Raw genomic sequence first — 20,388 nt, 5'->3', positions numbered from 1 at the left:
ACACACACACACACACACACACACACACACACACACACACACACACACACACACACACACACACACACACACACACACACACACACACACACGCCGTCAGTCCGTGGGGTTTTGACTCGAAGACTGTCTTTCTCGCCAAAATTACACAGTTTACATAAGCACACAGTATTTGTACCTGTTCAGCAGTGCTGGTGACCAGGCCTTGGTGCAGACGAAGAGCCTGTTTCTGAGAGAACCTCTGGGTCTGGTTGTTCCTCAACAGAGCACGCTGGATCTGATGAACAAAGTCAGAGGGATGGGAAAGGAGGAATGTTGGAGGTGAAAGAAGACGCGCAACAGAGAGAAGAGAGGGTTTGACGAAGCAAAGTGAACAGGGCAGAAATATGAACACACGAGAGATGGATATGAGATAAGCTGCTGACAACAGTCATGATGTCATGGTGTGACATCACACCCCAGGTGACCCACCCTGGTCAGCGCTTGGTCAATCTTCTCAGGGGCACTCCGGTAAGCCTGTGTGACATCATTGAGGGGGATGGACATGTAATGCAGGGTGAAGTTACTGTCAAGAGAAAAAGAAGAGAGGAAAAAACAAGAAATCATTACAAATCGATACCTTTTCGATTATAGTTATGAGTAATTGCCTTTAACTAGTAAGGAATGGAAATGCTTGATGCAGTAGTGGCTATCACTCTAATGTCTTCTCCTCTTTATGCGAATCCTTGCCACTAGAACTTAAAACAGGCAGCCCTGCCTCACAAACAGGTCAGGGTGCTGATGAAACACTGTGCAACGACTGCAAGGCAAGCTCAGAGATATACGTCTCTTGTCTTTTGACTTTTATTCATGTCCCTCGTGTTCAAGTTTGTTTGAGTGAGTGGGTGTGTGTGTTGGGGTGTGTGTGTCTCACTGTTCCAGGGCCCGAGCCACATCTTGGAATCCTGTAGCCGTGGTGTTATTGCGATCCCACGTCACACTCCTTAGAAGGATCAAATTGGAGGAAGGAAGAAGGAGAAAGAGAGAGATAGATAAAAGGAGAAAGGGAGAGATCATTTGAATAATAATTGACTTGAAAACTAAAGCTCACATTCATGACACCTGTCAAATTGCAAATTCAGAATTGCACAGCATGAATAAGCAAAGAAGTGCTTGTACATTCCAAGTTGCACTGTGTTCATTACAGAGTGTATTGAGAGATGTAACACAACCCCTATAATTACATTATCACTGCATTAACTACAGCAAAGCAACTGTATAATGAACTTTCCCACATCTCTCAGTCTCTCTTTTCCCCTCCCTCCCTCCCCCCTCCCTCCCTCCCTCCCTCCCTCCCCCTCCCTCCCTCCCTCCCTCCCTCCCCTCCCTCCCTCCCTCCCTCCCTCCCCTCCCTCCCTCCCTCCCTCCCCCCCCCTCCCCCCTCCCTCCCTCCCCCCCCCCCCCCCGCTCCTACTTTCCCTAGCTCCCTCTCTCTTACCTGAGTGTAGTGTTGATCTGCAGGGCTTTGCTGAGCATCTTAGCCCCCGCATCCTCCAGGCTGTTCCCACTCAGGTCCACCTTGCGCAGGCAGGTGTTGCTGCCCAGAGCGTTCACCAGCACTGTGCCCCGAGAGCGTAGGCGCGAGTCCGCCAGAGAGAGGGACTGCAGGGCCTGAGGATGGAGAGACGGAGAGAGGGGGTGAGAGGGAGAAAGGGGCAAGAGAGGATAAGGGCTCTCAAAACTGAAGTGAATTTGTAAAGTGTGGGTATATGTGCGTGCGTGTGTATGCGTGTGCATGTGTCTTTGAGTGCTGTATGTTTGTGTTATGTTTGTGAGTGATCAGCGTCAACAGCGGTAAATAATTGAGCGAGCTCGTCATGGTGATGGTGCATCTGCGCTGAGAGAGAAGCCCAGAGCCGAGAGAATAAAGCACGTCCCAATGAATCATTCACTAGGGCTGGAGAGAACATACTCACTGCGTAGAGTATGGCAGTGAGTGGGTGAGAGATGGGAGTACATAAACATACCTGGATCGTACGTGTATGAGTTTGTGTGTGTGTGCGCGCGTGTCTCAGTGTGTGTTCACGTGCATTATGAAACTCACACACTCTTCCTCCTGCACTAACTGCACTAGTTTCTGCAGAATTTCATCCAGCACCCTGCAGACACATAATTGCCACTGTTAGACAAAAGACACATCTTCCCAGTGCGTATTTCTTTACGTGCCTGTGGAGGACGGATTACTGTCCCTACCGGCCCTTGATGTTGAAGTTCTTGCCCAGCAGCAAGTGTTTGAGGGAGGGGTGTCTGGAGAAGGCTGGGATGACCCCTAGCAGATCAGCATCCAACCCTGAGAGACACATATGCACAGTATATCAGCTAATACATATAAACTGGCGTTTATGTTAGCCCTGAAATTATTCATAAGACTGTGGCATGCGTAGGGAAGCGAAAGGTACAAGGGTCACTCACCGTTGTCTGAGATGTCCAGACTACCAATACAGGCCACTCTGGGAAACAGCTCCTGGAGCACCCCAGCACCAGCAGACCTCAACTGAGAGAGAGAGAGAGAGAAAGAGAGAGCGAGAGAGAGAAGACTAAATCAGTCAAACGGAGAGACAGGAAGGCAAGGCAATTCAGACAGACAGGCGCCGTACCTCACAGCAGCTGAGGTCCAGGTGTAGGTCACTGATGTGAGGGTTGGAAGACAGGCCAAGGAAGAGAGCTCTGAGAGAGGCAGAGATGGAGAGATGGAGCGAGAGAGGAGGTCAAGAAAGGTCAATGCATACCAAACTCATTTCAAATTGTTTTCTTAATTACCGTGACGGATTTTTTCCATCAACTTCCCTAACAGGAAACCATGTGGATTTCTATTCACACACACTGAGGGGTGTTACAGCAATCTTAAAAGATGTGGGAGAAAAGTAGTTTAGAGATTCCTAGAACTACTTGGCCAAGGACCAGTAAGTGCTTCAACTGAAACACAGGAAGCATGGTAAAGTGCTACACACAAAAAAAGACACCTTGATAGGGAGATTGGATTTACCAACAAAACACCTTTGACAATACACACATGTTAAAGAATTCATTAAGTGCAGGTAAATAAAGGATGGACTGACGTCAACTGAGGTAGTCGAGCGTGAGTCCGACATTTTGGGAAGTGGCCAGAGCGGAGTCCCTATCTCACCTCAGAGTGTCCGGAGGGAGCTTCATAGAAGACAGGTTGACGTGCGTAAGACTGAAGGCTGAACTGAAGAACTGCCTGAAGACAGGGAGAGTCTCCCTCACTTTCCTGAAAGAGAGAGAGAGCGAGAGGGAGAGAGCGAGAGAGAGCACGAGAGGGAGAGAGCGAGAGCGAGCGAGAATGAGAGAAAGAGTGGAAGAGAACCGGAGGGAGAAATAGAGAGAATGTAAGATAGAGAGAACGAGAGCGTGAGAGACAGAGATAGAGACAGAGTGGGAGAGAACCGGAGGGAGAGAGAGAGAATGTAAGATAGAACGAGAGCGTGAGAGACAGACAGAGATAGAGACAGAGTGGGAGAGAACCGGAGGGAGAGAGAGAGAGAATGTAAGATAGAGAGAACGAGAGCGTGAGAGACAGAGAGAGATAGAGATAGGCAGTAAATGGCCTTCAAAAAAACAAGACTATAACATCAGACAATGTGAACAACACGAAACAAGTTTAAGTTACAAAAATGTTTTTTTATTAAACCATCTGTTAACACAACTGGGCATAAAATATTTTCCTTGTGGACACATACACACACTTCAGAGCCCATAGCAGTTGTACACCAGCTCAAGAATAAACTCATTCTGAGCATGTCAGTAAAAGCCCTCTGAGCCATACCAGGTAACAGAAGCATCCAGGCATGTCATTGGAATACAGGGGACAGTATATTCCTAAATTGTAGAAGAGCATAACTAACACTCATTTTAGCCTGACCATACAAATAATTCAGCATATCGTGACAGAAAGAGAGAGACGTAGTGGGTAGAGATAGAAAACAAGGGAAAGATGGAGAAAGAGAGAGAGAGAGGAAGAAAGGAATTGGAGAGAGACAGAGAGAAAAAGAAAGAAAGAGTGTGTGTGTGTGTGTGAGAGAGAGAGAGAGAGAGAGAGAGAGAGAGAGAGTAGTGGGTAAGGGGTTAATGGGGGCTCATGTCAGAGAATGGCATAATGATAACAGGTCCGTGTTCCCAACATGTGCTCGGCAACCTATGCCCTCATCAGCATAAATCCTGTCTTTGCGTGGCTGCAGGGAACTTAAGACTGGCTTCAGTCACACAGAGATGGGCAGCAGATACACACAGCACAGAGGGGCCCGTGCAAACATTGAACACTGTTACAGTCAATGATTTGGAGGCAAGAGAGAGGAGAAAGAGTGAGAGTGAGAGAGCGAGAGAGCGAGAGAGAAAGGATAGCGCTGGCTGTTTAATATATAGTCTTTCATTCTTATCAGTTCAAACCGATTTATGTTCTATTACATGTGGCGGGATCAGAGCTCAGGCAGAGCAACCAAGGCTCCACTGACTGCTGCTAGTGAAGGACAGACACACAGAGAGGGAGGGATGGGAGGGACATGTCGAAGAGAAGAGAGAAAAGACAGAGAAAGAGAGGCATGAGAAGAATGGAGAAAAAGAGGATGAGAGGGTGACGTAGCAGGGTGACGTAGCAGGGTGACGTTAATTGTCATGAATCACTTCACATTTCCATATAATAAAACTCATGTCATATACAGTACAGTGTCAACGTTGATAATCACTATCTACTCACACCCCTTGACTTTATGTGTTACAAAGTGGGATTAAAATTGATATAATTGCCATTTTTTGTCAATGATCTACACAAAACACTAATGACAAGTTTTAAGAAATGTATGGAAAATAAAGCACTAACATATCTTGATTAGATAAGTTTTCAACCCCCTGAGTCAATAAGTGTTAGAATCACTGGCAGCGATTACAGCTGTGAGTCTTTCTGGGTTTGTCTCTAAGAGCTTTGCACACCTGGATTGTACAATATTTGCCAAATATTTTTTCCTAATTATTCAAGCTCTGTCAAGTTGGTTGTTGATCATTGCTAGACAGCCATTTTTAAGTCTTGCCATAGATTTTTAAGATGATTTAAGTAGAAACTGTAACTAGGCCACTCAGGAACATTCTATGTCGTCTTGGTAAGCAACTCCAGTGTATATTTGGCCTTGTGTTTCAGGTTATTGTCCTGCTGAAAGGTGAATTTCAGTGTCTGTTGGAAAGCAGACTTAACCAAGTTTTCACTAGGATTTTGCTTGTGCTTAGCTCTATTCCGGTTTTTTTTATCCTTAAAACTCCCTAGTCCTTGCCGATGACAAGCATACCCATAACATGATGCAGCCACCACCAGAAATGAAGAGTGAACTCAGTGATGTGTTGGATTTGCCCCAAACATAACGCTTTGTATTTACATTCTTTGACACATTTTTGCAGTATTACTTTAGTGCCTTACTGCAAACAGGATACATTTTGAAGAATATTTTTTTCTTTACAGGCTTCCTTCTTTTCACTCTGTCATTTATGTTAGTATTTTGGAGTAATGTTGTTGATCCATCCTCAGTTATCTCCGATCACTGTTTTTAAAATCAACATTGGCCTCATGGTGAAATCCCTGAACAGTTTCTTTCCTCTCCGGCAACTGAGTTAGTAAGGGCGCCTGTATCTTTGTAGTGACTGGGGATATTGATACACCAACCAAAGTGTATTTAATAACTGCACCATGTTCAAACGGATATTCAATGTCTGCTTTTTTTTTTACCCATCTACCAATAGGTGGCCTTCTTTGCGAGCCATTGGAAAAAGTCTCTGGCCTTTGTGGTTGAATCTGTGCTTGTATGTAATTGTACAGTATGTGTGGGGTACAGCAATGGGGTAGTCATTTAAAACTCATGTCAAACACTATTATTGCACGCAGATTGAGTCCACGCAGCTTATTATGTGACTTGTTAGCACATTTGTACTCCTGAACTCATTTAGGCTCGCCATAACAAAAGCGTTTCATTTGTAAACATTTCTAGAAACATAATTGCAGTTTGACATGATGGGGTGTTGTGTGCAGATCAGTGACACAAAATCTCAATTGAAAAAACTTTGTATTCAGGCTGTAACACAACCAAATGTGGAAAAAGTAAAGGGGGGTGAATACTCCCTGAAGGCACTGTACAGTTACAAGATGACATGGCGTCATAGCCTGGGTTGTTCTGAACGGCCACGGAACCCGCACCTGAATGCACTCATGACTCCTTTCTATGCGCTTCAGAACGACGGTCTGTTTCGCTGAATTGCTTTGTGCAAGCCTAACACCGTAAGATCCTCTTTTATAACCTAGTTAGTCATGTTGGCAATAGAACAAGCGTTCAAATAATGCCCAACTGACCCAGATTGCAATTTAAAATGGGCCCCTTTTAGATTGTGTTAACAGGATTGCAGGGTTGTGTTCCAAACAAAACAACCACAAGTGTGCTTGCTCTAGTTCCTTCACTGCACAGCTAGGAGAGCTCAAAGCACCTTATAGTTGAACTTGGAGACACTAGTTAGTCCTCTCAATCAAGCACTTGTAATTGTTTCGTCATATGTTGCACCTACCCCACGTTTCCCAGGAACATTCTTATCATGTTACTGAATGTATCCAGAGTATTTTCAGATTTCGTTATCAACAAATGCAGCGAAAAGTACAGTAAAAGGCACATAAAATCAACAGTGTAATGTTTGGATTCAGTCTTGTGTCAGGTGAACTGTTCTTCAACTTTGGTCGAATCATTTTCGCATAATCTCCAAACTGTTCCATTTCAATTACTACCATGATTATGCATTTCATATTTATTTTGTAAGAAACATTTCAATTTAGTCCTATCCATATAGGCCAATTCCCATCCCTGTAAAGGGTTAATTTAAGGTTCGGGTTAGGCATTAGGGTTAGCAGATGTGGTTAAGGTTAGGGTTAAAATCAGATTTTATGACTTTGTGGCTGTGCCAGCTATTGACCACTCTACAGAGGTGCCTTCAGGGCAAGATTCATGACAATAAATGCCAACCTGCTCTATAATAATAGCAGAGAGAGAGAGAGAGAGATAGTAGAGAGAAGAGAGCAGGAGCGGGGGAGGTGAGGGAAACCGAGAATGTGCTGGCGCGTAGAGAGCCTGGGGATTTTAACAATAATTCCCTTCCAAAATTAGTCTAATTTTTCACAAACTTTTCTATAATGGATTAATCTGTGGAGCGGAGATGGGGTTGCTGCTTTGCCAGTCCTGAGGGAGGCCAGACGAGAGCAGATGAGAGATGGATCATGTCTGATCTGCTCCAGCCTGCTCTGCTCCGCAAGGTAGGTAAACACTGGCTCAGAGACAGAATAGATGGATGAGGGGGCGTCTTGTACAGTTGGACACATTTCTATCTAATTCTGTCTACGTGGTACAGGGGTAAATGCCCATCTCTGACAGAATGTGTTGTGCTCTACATGGACACTTCCCTGAGAGAGGATACTGCTGGTTGCCTGTCAGGGATCAAGAAAGTTAAGTTAAATAGAAATGGATTAAGGTCCATTCAAGGGGATAGACAGTCACCTCACCTGTGAGAGAAGCAGTTCTTGGAGAGATTCAGGTAAGAGAGATCAACACAACATCCCCTCAACAGAGCCCCAAATAACTGTTATGGATAGAAAGCAGTTAGTTAGCATTATTAAATCACATATTATGTTAATACAACAACAAATGCATACAAAGATCAATCATGTGAATAAGCTTGGCAGTTTCATGATCGTTTCGCTAACACCGTCAGAAAGTACTTTTGCAAAAATGCTCATGTGCCAGTAAAGTGACATTCTAACAAAGTCAACCAGACTCTCTACAGGGGAGATTATATGGAGAAAACAAGATATGTGTCCAATCTGGCGCCACCTGTGCCAGCCCCACGCATCAGGCCTACAGTGCGCCTTCCCAGTCCAGAGCTTCCGGCGACAGTTCCCAGTTCAGAGCTTCCGGTGACGTCCCCCAGTCCGGAGCCTCCAGTGGCGTTCCCTAGTCCGGTGAGACCTGTTCCGGCTCCACGTAAGAAGCCTCCAGTGATGATCCATGGCACGACGCCTCCAGTGATGATCCATGGCACTGGAGACAGCCAGGAGGTTTTTTTGCTTCCGGATGCTGAAGTGAGTGGTCGTGCGCACCTCGCTCCGCGGGTAATATTACATTTCATTTCATTACATTACATTACATTACATTACAACGATTTAATTAGTGTATTGTTAGCTAGCTACATAGTTGTATCTGCTGTCTTTGTATCAAGGATAAAGGTGTAGCTCTGAGGAACTAACAAGGTTAGCTAGCCAGCTGTATTCGTTCGTTCGCGCCGTTTTCGAAACGCCGTCAACACCATAACACCACAGCTAGCTAGCCAACTTTACCAATTAGCAGTACTGTAGAAACTATATACATTACAATGGAACGATTTGACTAGTGTAATGTTAGCTAGCTACATAGTTGTCTTTGTATCAAGATAAAGGCGTAGTACAGAGTAACTATCGAGGTTAGCTAGCCAGCTACATTTTTTAACATAGTCTACAATGCGCCCACTGCTAGCTAGCTAACCCTACCAGCTAGCTGTATCATTTTTAGTCAATAAGATTTTCGCAACGTAAGCTTAACTTTCTGAACATTCGAGATGTGTAGTCCACTTGTGTAGCTAGCAGGACTGACTTTGTGTTAGCTAGCCAATGTTTAATTACTTCTGCGTTATGAACTAGACACGGACATGAATAATCCATTGGTAGCTTGTTGTTACCAAGTATTTGTGCTAACCGTGTGTTATAGGATGCTAGCATGCTAGTTAGCTAGTTAGCTACGGCGTCATAGGACACGGTGCACTAGGTGGGTTTTCACGGAAGAATACTGTACCAAGTTATCTAGCGGAATAAACTAAGTTTGAGTCTATTCCTGGAAACATTGAACCACTGTAATTTACATAAATTTTAATTTCTAGTGGTAGCTAGAAAAGTTATATTTTAGCGTTTTAGTGTTTCAGTGAATTGTTAGTGAGGGTGGCCCTGCTCTCTCGCTTCCCCAGTTGTTTAGTTAATTTTTCATGCCAATCTCCTTTGCATTAGCGTAGCCTCTCCTGTAGCCTATCAACTATGTGTCGGTCTATCCCTGTTCTCTCCTCTCTGCACAGGCCATACAAACGCTTCACATCGCGTGGCCGCTGCCACTCTAACCTGGTGGTCCCAGCGCGCACGACCCACGTGGAGTTCCAGGTCTCCGGCAGCCTCTGGAACTGCCGGTCTGCGGCCAACAAGGCAGAGTTCATCTCAGCCTATGATACCCTCCAGTCCCTCGACTTCTTGGCGCTGACAGAAACATGGATTACCACAGAAAACACTGCTACTCCTACTGCTCTCTCCTCATCTGACCACGTGTTCTCGCACACCCACGAGAGCATCTGGTCAGCGGGGTGGTGGCACTGGAATCCTCATCTCTCCCAAGTGGACTTTCTCTCTTTCTCCCCTGACCCATCTGTCCATCTCCTCCTTTGAATTCCATGCTGTCACAATCAGTAGCCCATTCAAGCTTAACATCCTTACCATTTATCGCCCTCCAGGTTCCCTTGGAGAGTTCATCAATGAGCTTGACGCCTTGATAAGTTCCTTTCCTGAGGATGGCTAACCCCTCACAGTTCTGGGTGACTTTAACCTCCCTACGTCTACCTTTGACTCATTTCTCTCTGCCTCCTTCTTTTCACTCCTCTCCTCTTTTGACCTCACCCTCTCACCGTCCCCCCCTACTCACAAGGCAGGCAATACGCTTGACCTCATCTTCACCAGATGCTGTTCTTCTACTAATCTCACTGCAACTCCCCTCCAAGTCTCCGATCACTACCTTGCATCTTTTTCCCTCTCGCTCTCCTCCAACACTACTCACTCTGCCCCTACTCAGATGATATTGCGCCGTCGCAACCTTCGCTCTCTCTCTCCTGCTACTCTCTCCTCTTCCATCCTATCATCTCTTCCCTCTGCTCAATCCTTCTCTAACCAATCTCCTGATTCTGCCTCCTCAACCCTCCTCTCCTCCCTTTCTGCATCCTTTGACTCTCTATGTCCCCTATCCTCCCGACCGGCTCGGTCCTCCCCTCCTGCTCCGTGGCTTGACGACTCATTGCGAGCTCACAGAACAGGGCTCCGGGCAGCCGAGCGGAAATGGAGGAAAACTAGCCTCCCTGCGGACCTGGCATCTTTTCACTCCCTCCTCTCTACATTTTCCTCCTCTGTTTCTGCTGCTAAAGCCACTTTCTACCACTCTAACTTCCAAGCATCTGCCTCTAACCCTAGGAAGCTCTTTGCCACCTTCTCCTCCCTCCTGAATCCTCCCCCCCTCCCTCTCTGCGGATGACTTCGTCAACCATTTTGAAAAGAAGGTCGACGACATCCGATCCTCGTTTGTTAAGTCAAACGACACCGCTGGTCCTGCTCACACTGCCCTACCCTATGCTTTGACCTCTTTCTCCCCTCTCTCTCCAGATGAAATATTGCGTCTTGTGACGGCCGGCCTATCCCCTCCTCTCTTCTCCAGACCATTTCCGGAGACCTTCTCCCTTACCTCACCTCGCTCATCAACTCATCCTTGACCGCTGGCTACGTCCCTTCCGTCTTCAAGAGAGCGAGAGTTGCACCCCTTCTCAAAAAACCTACACTCGATCCCTCCGATGTCAACAACTACAGACCAGTATCCCTTCTTTCTTTTCTCTCCAAAACTCTTGAACGTGCTGTCCTTGGCCAGCTCTCCTGCTATCTCTCTCAGAATGACCTTCTCGATCCAAATCAGTCAGGTTTCAAGGCTGGTTATTCAACTGAGACTGCTCTTCTCTGTGTCACGGAGGCTCTCCGCACTGCTAAAGCTAACTCTCTCTCCTCTGCTCTCATCCTTCTAGACCTATCTGCTGCCTTTGATACTGTGAACCATCAGATCCTCCTCTCCACCCTCTCCGAGTTGGGTATCTCCGGCGCGGCTCACTCTTGGATTGCGTCCTACCTGACAGGTCGCTCCTACCAGGTGGCATGGCGAGAATCCGTCTCCGCACCACGTGCTCTCACCACTGGTGTCCCCCAGGGCTCAGTTCTAGGCCCTCTCCTATTCTCGCTATACACCAAGTCACTTGGCTCTGTCATATCCTCACATGGTCTCTCCTATCATTGCTACGCAGACGACACAAAATTAATCTTCTCCTTTCCCCCTTCTGATAACCAGGTGGCGAATCGCATCTCTGCATGTCTGGCAGACATATCAGTGTGGATGACGGATCACCACCTCAAGCTGAACCTCGGCAAGACAGAGCTGCTCTTCCTCCCGGGGAAGGACTGCCCTTTCCATGATCTCGCCATCACGGTGGACAACTCCATTGTGTCCTCCTCCCAGAGTGCTAAGAGCCTCGGCGTGACCCTGGACAACACCCTGTCGTTCTCCGCTAACATCAAGGCGGTGACCCGATCCTGTAGGTTCATGCTATACAACATTCGCAGAGTACGACCCTGCCTTACACAGGAAGCGGCGCAGGTCCTAATCCAGGCACTTGTCATCTCCCGTCTGGATTACTGCAACTCCCTGTTGGCGGGGCTCCCTGCCTGTGCCATTAAACCCCTACAACTCATCCAGAACGCCACAGCCCGTCTGGTGTTCAACCTTCCCAAGTTCTCTCACGTCACCCCGCTCCTCCGCACACTCCACTGGCTTCCAGTTGAAGCTCGCATCTGCTACAAGACCATGGTGCTTGCCTACGGAGCTGTGAGGGGAACGGCACCTCCGTACCTTCAGGCTCTGATCAGGCCCTACACCCAAACAAGGGCACTGCGTTCATCCACATCTGGCCTGCTGGCCCCCCTACCTCTGCGGAAGCACAGTTCCCGCTCAGCCCAGTCAAAACTGTTCGCTGCTCTGGCACCCCAATGGTGGAACAAGCTCCCTCACGACGCCAGGACAGCGGAGTCAATCACCACCTTCCGTAGACACCTGAAACCCCACCTCTTTAAGGAATACCTGGGATAGGATATAGTAATCCTAATCCCCCCCCCCAAAAAAAAAGATATAGATGTACTATTGTAAAGTGGTTGTTCCACTGGATATCTTAAGGTGAATGCACCAATTGTAAGTCGCTCTGGATAAGAGCGTCTGCTAAATGACGTAAATGTAAATGTAATGGCACGAAGCCTCCAGTGATGATCCATGGCGTGGAGCCTGCAGTGTTGATCCATGGCATGGAGCCTGCAGCGACGGTCCCCAGTCCGGAACCTCCTGAGACGGCCCGCAGTCCGGAACCTCCTGAGACGGCCCGCAGTCCGGAACCTCCTGAGACGGCCCGCATTCCGGAACCTCCTGAGACGGCCCGCAGTCCGGAACCTCCTGAGACGGCCCGCAGTCCGGAACCTCCTGAGACGGCCCGCAGTCCGGAACCTCCTGAGACGGCCCGCAGTCCGGAACCTCCTGAGACGGCCCGCAGTCCGGAACCTCCTGAGACGGCCCGCAGTCCAGAGTCTTCAGCGGCGGCCCGCAGTCCAGAGTCTCCAGCGGCGGCCCACAGTCCAGAGTCTCCAGTGGCGGCCTGCAGTCCAGAGCCTCCGGCGATGATCTACAGTCCGGTGGCACAAAAGCAGAGGGATCAGCGGGCGGAGCGGGGGTTATGCCCTGAACCGGAGCCGCCTCCTCTGTTGGAGGATCCGTAGGATGAGAAGGTTCTGCTTACTGCACCAGAGCCGCCATAGACATTTGTCACCCTCCATGTTTTTTCTTTTTGTTTGTTTTTGTGTTGGTGCGTTCGGAGTCCGCACCTTTGGGGGGGGGGGGGGGGGGGGGGGGTACTGTCACGTCCTGACCATAGAAAGCTGTTATTTTCTATGAAAGAGTAGGTCAGGGAGTGACAGGGGGGTTTTCTAGTTTAGTTTTTCTATGTTGGTATGTTCTAGTTTTGTATTTCTATGTTGAGTATTGTTTGGGATGATCTCCAATTAGAGGCAGCTGGTCCTCGTTGGAGGAGATCATACTTAGATGTTTTTTCCACCTGGGTTTGTGGGAGATTGTTTTTGAGTAGTGCATGTTTCAACTCTGCTTCACGGTTTGTTGTTTTTGTTCGTTCAGTTTATTGTGTATGTATTGCATAGTTTCTCAGTTCAATAAAAATGTGGAACGATAATCACGCTGCACTTTGGTCCGCTTCTCCTTACGACGACCGTGACAATATGAACACAACAATATCGTCAGAAAAAAAATACATAAAAAAAGTGGCCTCCTTTCATCCCAAAGACACATCAGAGGAATGAGTTGGGAACGAGCAATGGCAGACCAGAAACTTCCTGTCTCAGAACACACTAATATTCTATACAAAATTCATGCTCAACATAAAAGGCTTATTATTCCTGCTATTGGGGCAGAATGTTCCTTCCCAAGTTATACAGATGAAATGTCATGCTTATACGTTTGTAGAATCCCAGAACTGTTATACTGTATATCCCGATTAGGGCGTCCACACTTCCACTTTAATTATTATAAAGTCCACTTCAATAAGTATGTTAGTTAAGACTATGCTGACCCTTGACCAGACAAAGCATGTATCACTTTTAACTGTATGGTCAAAGCATGAAGCACTCTAGAATGGAGACAGTACTAACCGAGTCCACAGTGCAGTCGGTCCCAGAGAGGTCCAAATGAACCAGGCAGTTTGGCTGGGCTAGGAACAGGTACATGTTCTGCAGAGAGATAGACAGAGAGAGAGCCTTTAAAGAGAGGTGTGCGTGCGCGTGCGTGCGTGCGTGCGTGCGTGCGTGCGTGTGTGTGTGTGTGTGTGTGTGTGTGCATGTGTGCATGTGGCGTTTGTGTGTCGGTCTCACCGTGGCGTCCTCCCCAGACAGAATCCCAGGGTTTTTGCTCAGGTCCAGGTGAAGGAGAGAGTTGGAGTAGTCATCACTGGAGCAGAGGGCCTGGGAGAGAGACACTACTCCTAAGATAGAGGAAGGGAGAGGGGGATGAATGAATGAAGAAATATGCATCAGTAGAAATAGTCTGTTGACGTAGAGAAATAAAGTAACTGCAGCGGAGGAGGGAAAGAGTTTCAGAGCACCGCTATTAACTGGCCAACTATCAGAGCTAACTACTAATCACATAAAACGCTCCATCTGAAACCAAAAAGAGAAATATGGCCCTTGGTCCATTACATTAGAGCAGCCCATTCAAATCTCTTTCAAATCTCTTCACTGCAGAGATTTAGAGAGAGAAAACAGTAACAAGAGCATGCTCAGTGAGCAGTGAACTCAATAAAGCCCACAAACGGCAGACTTGCAGGGCCAGACCTTGTACTCGCATGTTTACTTTGAAGCCTGCAACAAAAGGTTACAATTAGAGCAATGAGGCAAAGACTGTGGAATAGCTAGCCCTGTGCTCTACCCTACTACAGTAGATTAATCTCATCCCTAATTCGCCCAGATTAAAGAGGAAATTAGCACACAGCAGACAGCAGAGCAGACAACAGACAGGCATGTGGCACATACTCTGAGAGGGAGCAGGTAGGCAATTCTCCGCCCATCAATGTGAATCCTCACATTCGCATATTATGACTGTCTTTTTGATGAATCATCTGTAGATCTATCAATCTATAAATAGACTTTGATCATAAATGTGCTCTTGAGAAATATAAGAGAACATAAACCTTAGGACCCTGTATGACCAAGAATAAAATTCTCTTGAAAACCCCAGGCCCTATAGACGGGTTAGCTGAGAACGTCAGGAAAACAATGCGCACGCTTCAATGGGGCAGAAGGTTGTGTGTTGTTGTGATTCTGGATGGCCATATAGCTTGCAACAATGACAAGAAACTTCAATGTGGGGAATCATGAGTGGCTCGTTTCAGTTAGTTTTATCTTGTTCTTGCTACCATGTCTTGTTTTGAGGTGTTTTGACTGATGTCATGTCTATGCTAATATGGCAAAAATCCGCTAGCTAGCTAACCAACAACTGTAATGATGTATTTGAGAGACCGCAAGTGCTCATTGTGCAACTTTATGTTTTAAATCAACATTGGAGATGAAATATAGTTTACATCTAAGACAACCCCGTCTGTTTTGCCCTGTGGTTGAGCACGTGTCGGTTTTGTTGCTAAACAACCGACCAATCTATATGAGTTCATGGAGGAGAGGTGACCACCACAGGGGGGCACTGTGGCCCAGGGGACAGAGGGATGAACACACCCTTGGAGGAGAGGGACGTCTTGGAGAGGTTGAGCAGACGAAGGCCTTTGTTGAGACGACACACCAGCTGGATGAGGTTGGACACTCCTGGAATAAAATAAACACACATGAGAGTGTCAGAATGAAACACACACGCACACACACACACACACACACACACACACACACACACACACACACACACACACACACACACACACACAGCTCACACACGTCCACAAGCAAACAGTCACACACATGAACATGCATAGATCAGAGAAAACACACACAATCACACACCCTTGACATCCCCACACATGATGAGCAAAATCAACACATACGCACAGGTATAATCCACGCAGACAAAAACAGCGAATCTAGTACACGGCGTCTATAGGCACACAGGCACAAACACACAGTGACGTGAGTGGAAGTGACAGGTGAAAGAGGCAGATTCTGATGTACTAACGAGAGTTCCTGGCACGCATGCAACCCTGACACACACACATTAATAGAGGACACGCGCGCAAACACACACATCTGCCAGGTCAAATCAAATCCAATTTTATTTGTCACATGCGCCCGAATACAACAGGTGTAGACCTTGCAGTGAAATGCTTACTTACAAGCCCTTAACCAACAATGCAGTTTTAAGAAAAGCCCCCCAAAAAAGTAAGAGATAGGAATAACAAATAATAAGCTCTTTTCGGCCATAAGAGACGGTAGCAGCAACAGTATGCACAAAACAAGTTACGAACAACGCCAAAAAAAATATACAAAAATAGCATAGTTGGTTAAGAGCCGATAAGACAGCAGCCCTCCCCTCCGGCACCATCAGCCTTAAAAGCAAACAGCAAACACTGAGAAAGATGCACCCAGACTGGTATTCAAACACATGACTGATGCAGCAAAAGAGTGAGAGACAGTGTGCCAATGAGGGTCCAGCACCTTGGTTGTCCAAGTTGTTGTGGGCCAGGTTGAGAGAGTGGATCGCAGAGGCAGGATTCTCTGACAGAGCCGTCGCCATTTTCTGAGGGAAATCTCTAAAATAGCAAAATGTAGAGAGAAGGATTAAAGATGGTTTCGATGATTCCAGTGATCCATTATACATCTGTGTATATCTGAGTCATGGAAGATAAAAAAGCTCAACTCAGCACTGAAGTCGGGCATGGTTAGACAAGAATTAGACGGATAAAAAGAGAGGAGATGAAAGGGAGAGAAGTGGCAGAACAGGAGGAGGGGAGGAGGGGAGGAGGGGAGGAGGGGAGGAGGGGAGGAGGGGAGGAGACTCACGATTTGAGGCCAACGTTCTCCAGAGTGAGTTCCTCCAGACTGCTGGACTTACTGACGGTGTGAAGGACCTGCTCCACCACCTCTGACCCCTGAGGTCATCAAACAGAGACATTGTTACATAACTGGATAAAACACAGTTCTAACCAACTAAAAAAAGAAATAAACCCTGCTAGTCCAGTCTCAACACAAATGGATGTTCTCAGGCTGACAGACAGACAGGTTTATCAAACATAACCAGATATCACATGCAATCAGTAATGTACAATGGATAGTTACAATGCGCATGTCTGTGCAGTAGAGTTTGGTGAACCAAGTGTTGTACGCCATGGAAGCCACAATTACCGCCAGATCCCTGAAATAGACACACACAATTTCAGGCTTAGATTTATACAATAGAGTCGTATCAACTTGAAATACTCATCAAAAACTCATTACATTCCCACAGCCAACCCCCCCCCCCCCCCCCCCCCCAAAAAAAAATATGTTTTTCTCCAGCAAAACAAATTAATCTGAGAGAGCCATATGGATGGCTTCAGAAATGATGTATGATTCTGCAGCACACTCTCCTTGTTGGAGAGAGAGGGCCCGAGGAAGGAGAGAGGGCAGAGAGAAGGATCAATTTGGCTGACTGAGAGAGGCCAGGTCAGTGGATTACTCAGTGTGAGGTACAACAGAGCTACGTTTCGATCCTGGCCAACGGCCTAAAACCGTTTTATCCTGCCCAACACACCATTTGTCTAGTAGAGGGGAGGGAGAGAGGGATGGAGGGAGAAAGGAAGAGAGGCAGAGAGCGAGAGAGAGAGAGAGAGCGAAAGAGAGAGAGGAAGGGAGAGAGAGAGAGAGAGAGGCAGAGAGAGAGATGAGGCAACAGACAGAGAGACCAACAGAGAGGGAGAGTGCGCTCTTAAAGGGGAACTCCCTCCCTCCATTACAGCGAATCATTAGCACCCAGTCCAGTGTAGCATGGCTGAGGGCTGTGTTCTCATTTCTCATGCCATTGTGGAAGGGACTTCACTCTGGCTGGCTAAAGGGTGTGTGTGTGTGTGTGTGTGTGTGTGTGTGTGTGTGTGTGTGTGTGTGTGTGTGTGTGTGTGTGTGTGTGTGTGTGTGTGATGGTGTGCGTGCGTACTTGTGCATGCGTGTGTACAGTATGCGTGTGTACACTCCACAACCTCTCCCAGTGTTCCTCACCAGCCAACAGTAGCGCCCTCATACACCAAACTACTGGCACGATTTCCCTGAATCAACAATTCCATTAAAAGTGTGAGCTGCACTTCCAGCCCATGTGTAGAAGAGAACTGTTTACTACCACTATTGGTCCCCTTGGGGCCTGTAGGGCACTAGAGCATGACAGTCTGCCAGCTATACTCCAGAGAGAGACACACACACACAGACACCCAAGCATGTATGCTGTCACACAAGCACACACACACACACACACACACACACACACACACACACACACACACACACACACACACACCACACACACACACACACACACACACACACACACACACACACACACACACACCAGGTTTAGCTGCTGCAGCGTGCCCAGTGTGGGAGCGATGTCTGAACCTGTTGGGCTATTGCTGCAGGGCCACACAGGCAGCAGAGAGAGAGAGAAATGTATCCACTTTCATAGCTCAAAGAATGAAATGAAATAGAAGAGGACGACAGTCAGCAGAAAAAGCATGGCCGTGTCGGAGGCTGTAACTGTAGAAGGCAGAAATCAGAAAGGATTTGAGGGGGGGGGGGGGGGGGGGGGGGAAGGACACGGCTCAGAGGGATGCACCACAATTGCCTCCTGGCAGGGAGACAGGAGAGGCGGAGAGTTCGGGAGGGCCAGCCCACAGGAGGTGGTGGAACTTGGCTTAAACTACAGCACCTCACACGGGTGAAGTCCCATGAAAGCTTTACACTGTACCCCTGACACTCACTTACTGACATAGTCCCATCCGAGAGCAGAGTAGGGCTGAAATGTATGTGGACAGGATGACGGGGGAAGAGAAAGGGCGTAGAACAGCAGTATTCTGCAACACCATTTTTGCATACAGAACAGGTGGTGTACCTGCTGTCCAGGTGGCTGAAGTCCAGCAGGTTGAACTCCCTGTTGTCCTGAGAGTGATAGATAGTGTCCACATCCTAAGAGAGAGGGGAAGTTGGGAGGGCGGGAGGGAGGGGAGAGAGAGAGAGAGCGATAGAAAGAGTCAGGTTACAAATATGATGGTACCGGCGATACTAACAGTAGAACTCCATTGATTGAGCACTACAGTTGGTTGACGTAATGCATATGTGGTTTTCTTACCCACTGCACTTCCTCCTTACAGCCGATGCCGTTATAGTCGCACAGAGCTGCGTAGGTCTCAGAGAAACCGCCTGAGAGCAAGAGAAAGAGAGAGAGGATGAGGAGAGAGGGCAAGAGAAGAAAGAGAAACAGAGCAAGGGGGGGGGACAGTTCATATTGAGTTGAGATGGAAGACAAGAGCATGAAAGAACTTGAGCTAGAGATATTAAAAGGATCCCTGATCACATACAGTCATAGATTAGTCGGTTCTATACATAATAACATATGCTCCAGGTGAATTCAATATGTGTCACCGACTCGACAAAGAGCGTGAGTTTGAGAGAGAGTAAGTAGGCGGTTCACCACAGGTTCTCTGAGTCTCTACAGACGATTCAGAGTTTGGTGAAAACTGGAGGACTCCATCAGAGACGTCCCCCTCTGCTCGGCAGATGGTCGGACTGCGAGAGATGGAGGGAGGGAAAGAAGGAAGAACGAGAAATAAATAGAAAGATATTAACATCTCAGTCAGTGAACAAGCAATATGAATACAGTATACTGCATATTATACATGTTGGTGACATGACTTTACCACTACATTAAATACACAGTATCCTTAATCAAGTTGTATAGTAAACCCAATCCTACTACTACCCCACTTAATCTCTGAACCTGTCTGACTTAATCTCTGACCCTAATCCTTACTTTAGCTCAATAGCCCTAACTAGTCTTTACTTCAACCTTCTGTAGCGCCTTTAACTACATTCTCCCTGTATCCTGTTAAATGATATGTTGGGAAACAGATATTTTGGTATATGATATACTGTAGATGAGTCTCAATGGTCAATACCCAGTGCAGTCAATCCTGATGATGTTACAGTCTGCAGCCAAACTCTCCCTTCTTACAGACTACATAGCACGGTGCGTAGCAGTAGGTGATTCCACAAACGAGACTTACGCATACATGGAGTTATTGAATATTCGTGAGAGGGCAAAGTTGATATGGTTCATCATGTGATCAAGGTTGTCTTGTGACTGCAGTCTCAAGGAGTGGGTCGATTTGTCTGTGTCTATGACAACCTGAAAGGTGTGAGTTGACATCACTGAGATTAAACAGAGCTTAATGGAAATTATAATTTCAGAGAGTTGCTTCTCAGTTGACAAAAATCGGCAAAGCTAAAACTAATTTTGCCCGATAAACAATCTTAGGAATATTTAATGCCAATGAAACTCAGTCCCGTCAAGAAGTTTTGGTAAACAAACATTTATCGAAAATGTGAAATGAGGCAGATGGTTGGTTGTGGGAATAAAACAGTTGCTCACCTGATGATCTGGATAAGTGTTCATTGCTCGAATTTCCAGGAAGTTGAAAGTAACCTCCACCTGAAATGATGTTGATATAGTGCATTGCAATCAATATGACCAAGTTATCCCTTTACTGAAAAATGATGATAATAATCTTCAGAATCATCCTCATCATCATCAAAACCAACACTATTAGTCAATTCAATTTTAAAAAGATCGTGAAATACCTTGGTGGGGACTTTGACAGCAAATAGATACATTCGCCATGTTGCCAGAACCTAAAAAGTGAAAAGATGAATTT

General features: G+C 46.8%; 1 protein-coding gene across 2 annotated transcripts in view; it reads right to left on the bottom strand.

Moving 5' to 3' along the window:
• The window catches only part of LOC106600234 (capping protein, Arp2/3 and myosin-I linker protein 3), a 50,211-nt gene that overhangs the window by 10,009 nt on the left and 19,814 nt on the right, over positions 1 to 20,388 (bottom strand). For both annotated transcript variants that reach the window (XM_045714798.2, XM_045714799.2), the window contains exons 3-24: positions 20,315 to 20,365; positions 20,106 to 20,165; positions 19,741 to 19,862; positions 19,149 to 19,243; positions 18,807 to 18,877; positions 18,570 to 18,643; positions 16,772 to 16,847; positions 16,496 to 16,584; positions 16,151 to 16,245; positions 15,224 to 15,310; positions 13,871 to 13,980; positions 13,652 to 13,729; positions 7,577 to 7,653; positions 3,164 to 3,268; positions 2,634 to 2,703; positions 2,449 to 2,530; positions 2,230 to 2,326; positions 2,081 to 2,135; positions 1,475 to 1,647; positions 911 to 979; positions 469 to 562; positions 176 to 274 (exon numbers count right to left, since the gene is read on the bottom strand). In XM_045714798.2, the coding sequence (XP_045570754.2) occupies positions 176 to 274; positions 469 to 562; positions 911 to 979; positions 1,475 to 1,647; positions 2,081 to 2,135; positions 2,230 to 2,326; positions 2,449 to 2,530; positions 2,634 to 2,703; positions 3,164 to 3,268; positions 7,577 to 7,653; positions 13,652 to 13,729; positions 13,871 to 13,980; positions 15,224 to 15,310; positions 16,151 to 16,245; positions 16,496 to 16,584; positions 16,772 to 16,847; positions 18,570 to 18,643; positions 18,807 to 18,877; positions 19,149 to 19,243; positions 19,741 to 19,862; positions 20,106 to 20,165; positions 20,315 to 20,365 (1,929 nt within the window). The remainder of the gene's footprint in view (positions 1 to 175; positions 275 to 468; positions 563 to 910; positions 980 to 1,474; positions 1,648 to 2,080; positions 2,136 to 2,229; positions 2,327 to 2,448; positions 2,531 to 2,633; positions 2,704 to 3,163; positions 3,269 to 7,576; positions 7,654 to 13,651; positions 13,730 to 13,870; positions 13,981 to 15,223; positions 15,311 to 16,150; positions 16,246 to 16,495; positions 16,585 to 16,771; positions 16,848 to 18,569; positions 18,644 to 18,806; positions 18,878 to 19,148; positions 19,244 to 19,740; positions 19,863 to 20,105; positions 20,166 to 20,314; positions 20,366 to 20,388) is intronic.

Source organism: Salmo salar, chromosome 03 (assembly GCF_965601325.2).
Source record: "Salmo salar chromosome 03, fSalSal1, whole genome shotgun sequence".
Classification (NCBI taxonomy): Eukaryota; Metazoa; Chordata; class Actinopteri; order Salmoniformes; family Salmonidae; genus Salmo; species Salmo salar.
Note: the sequence above shows the minus strand (reverse complement) of the source record. Positions and strands in the feature narration are given on the sequence as shown.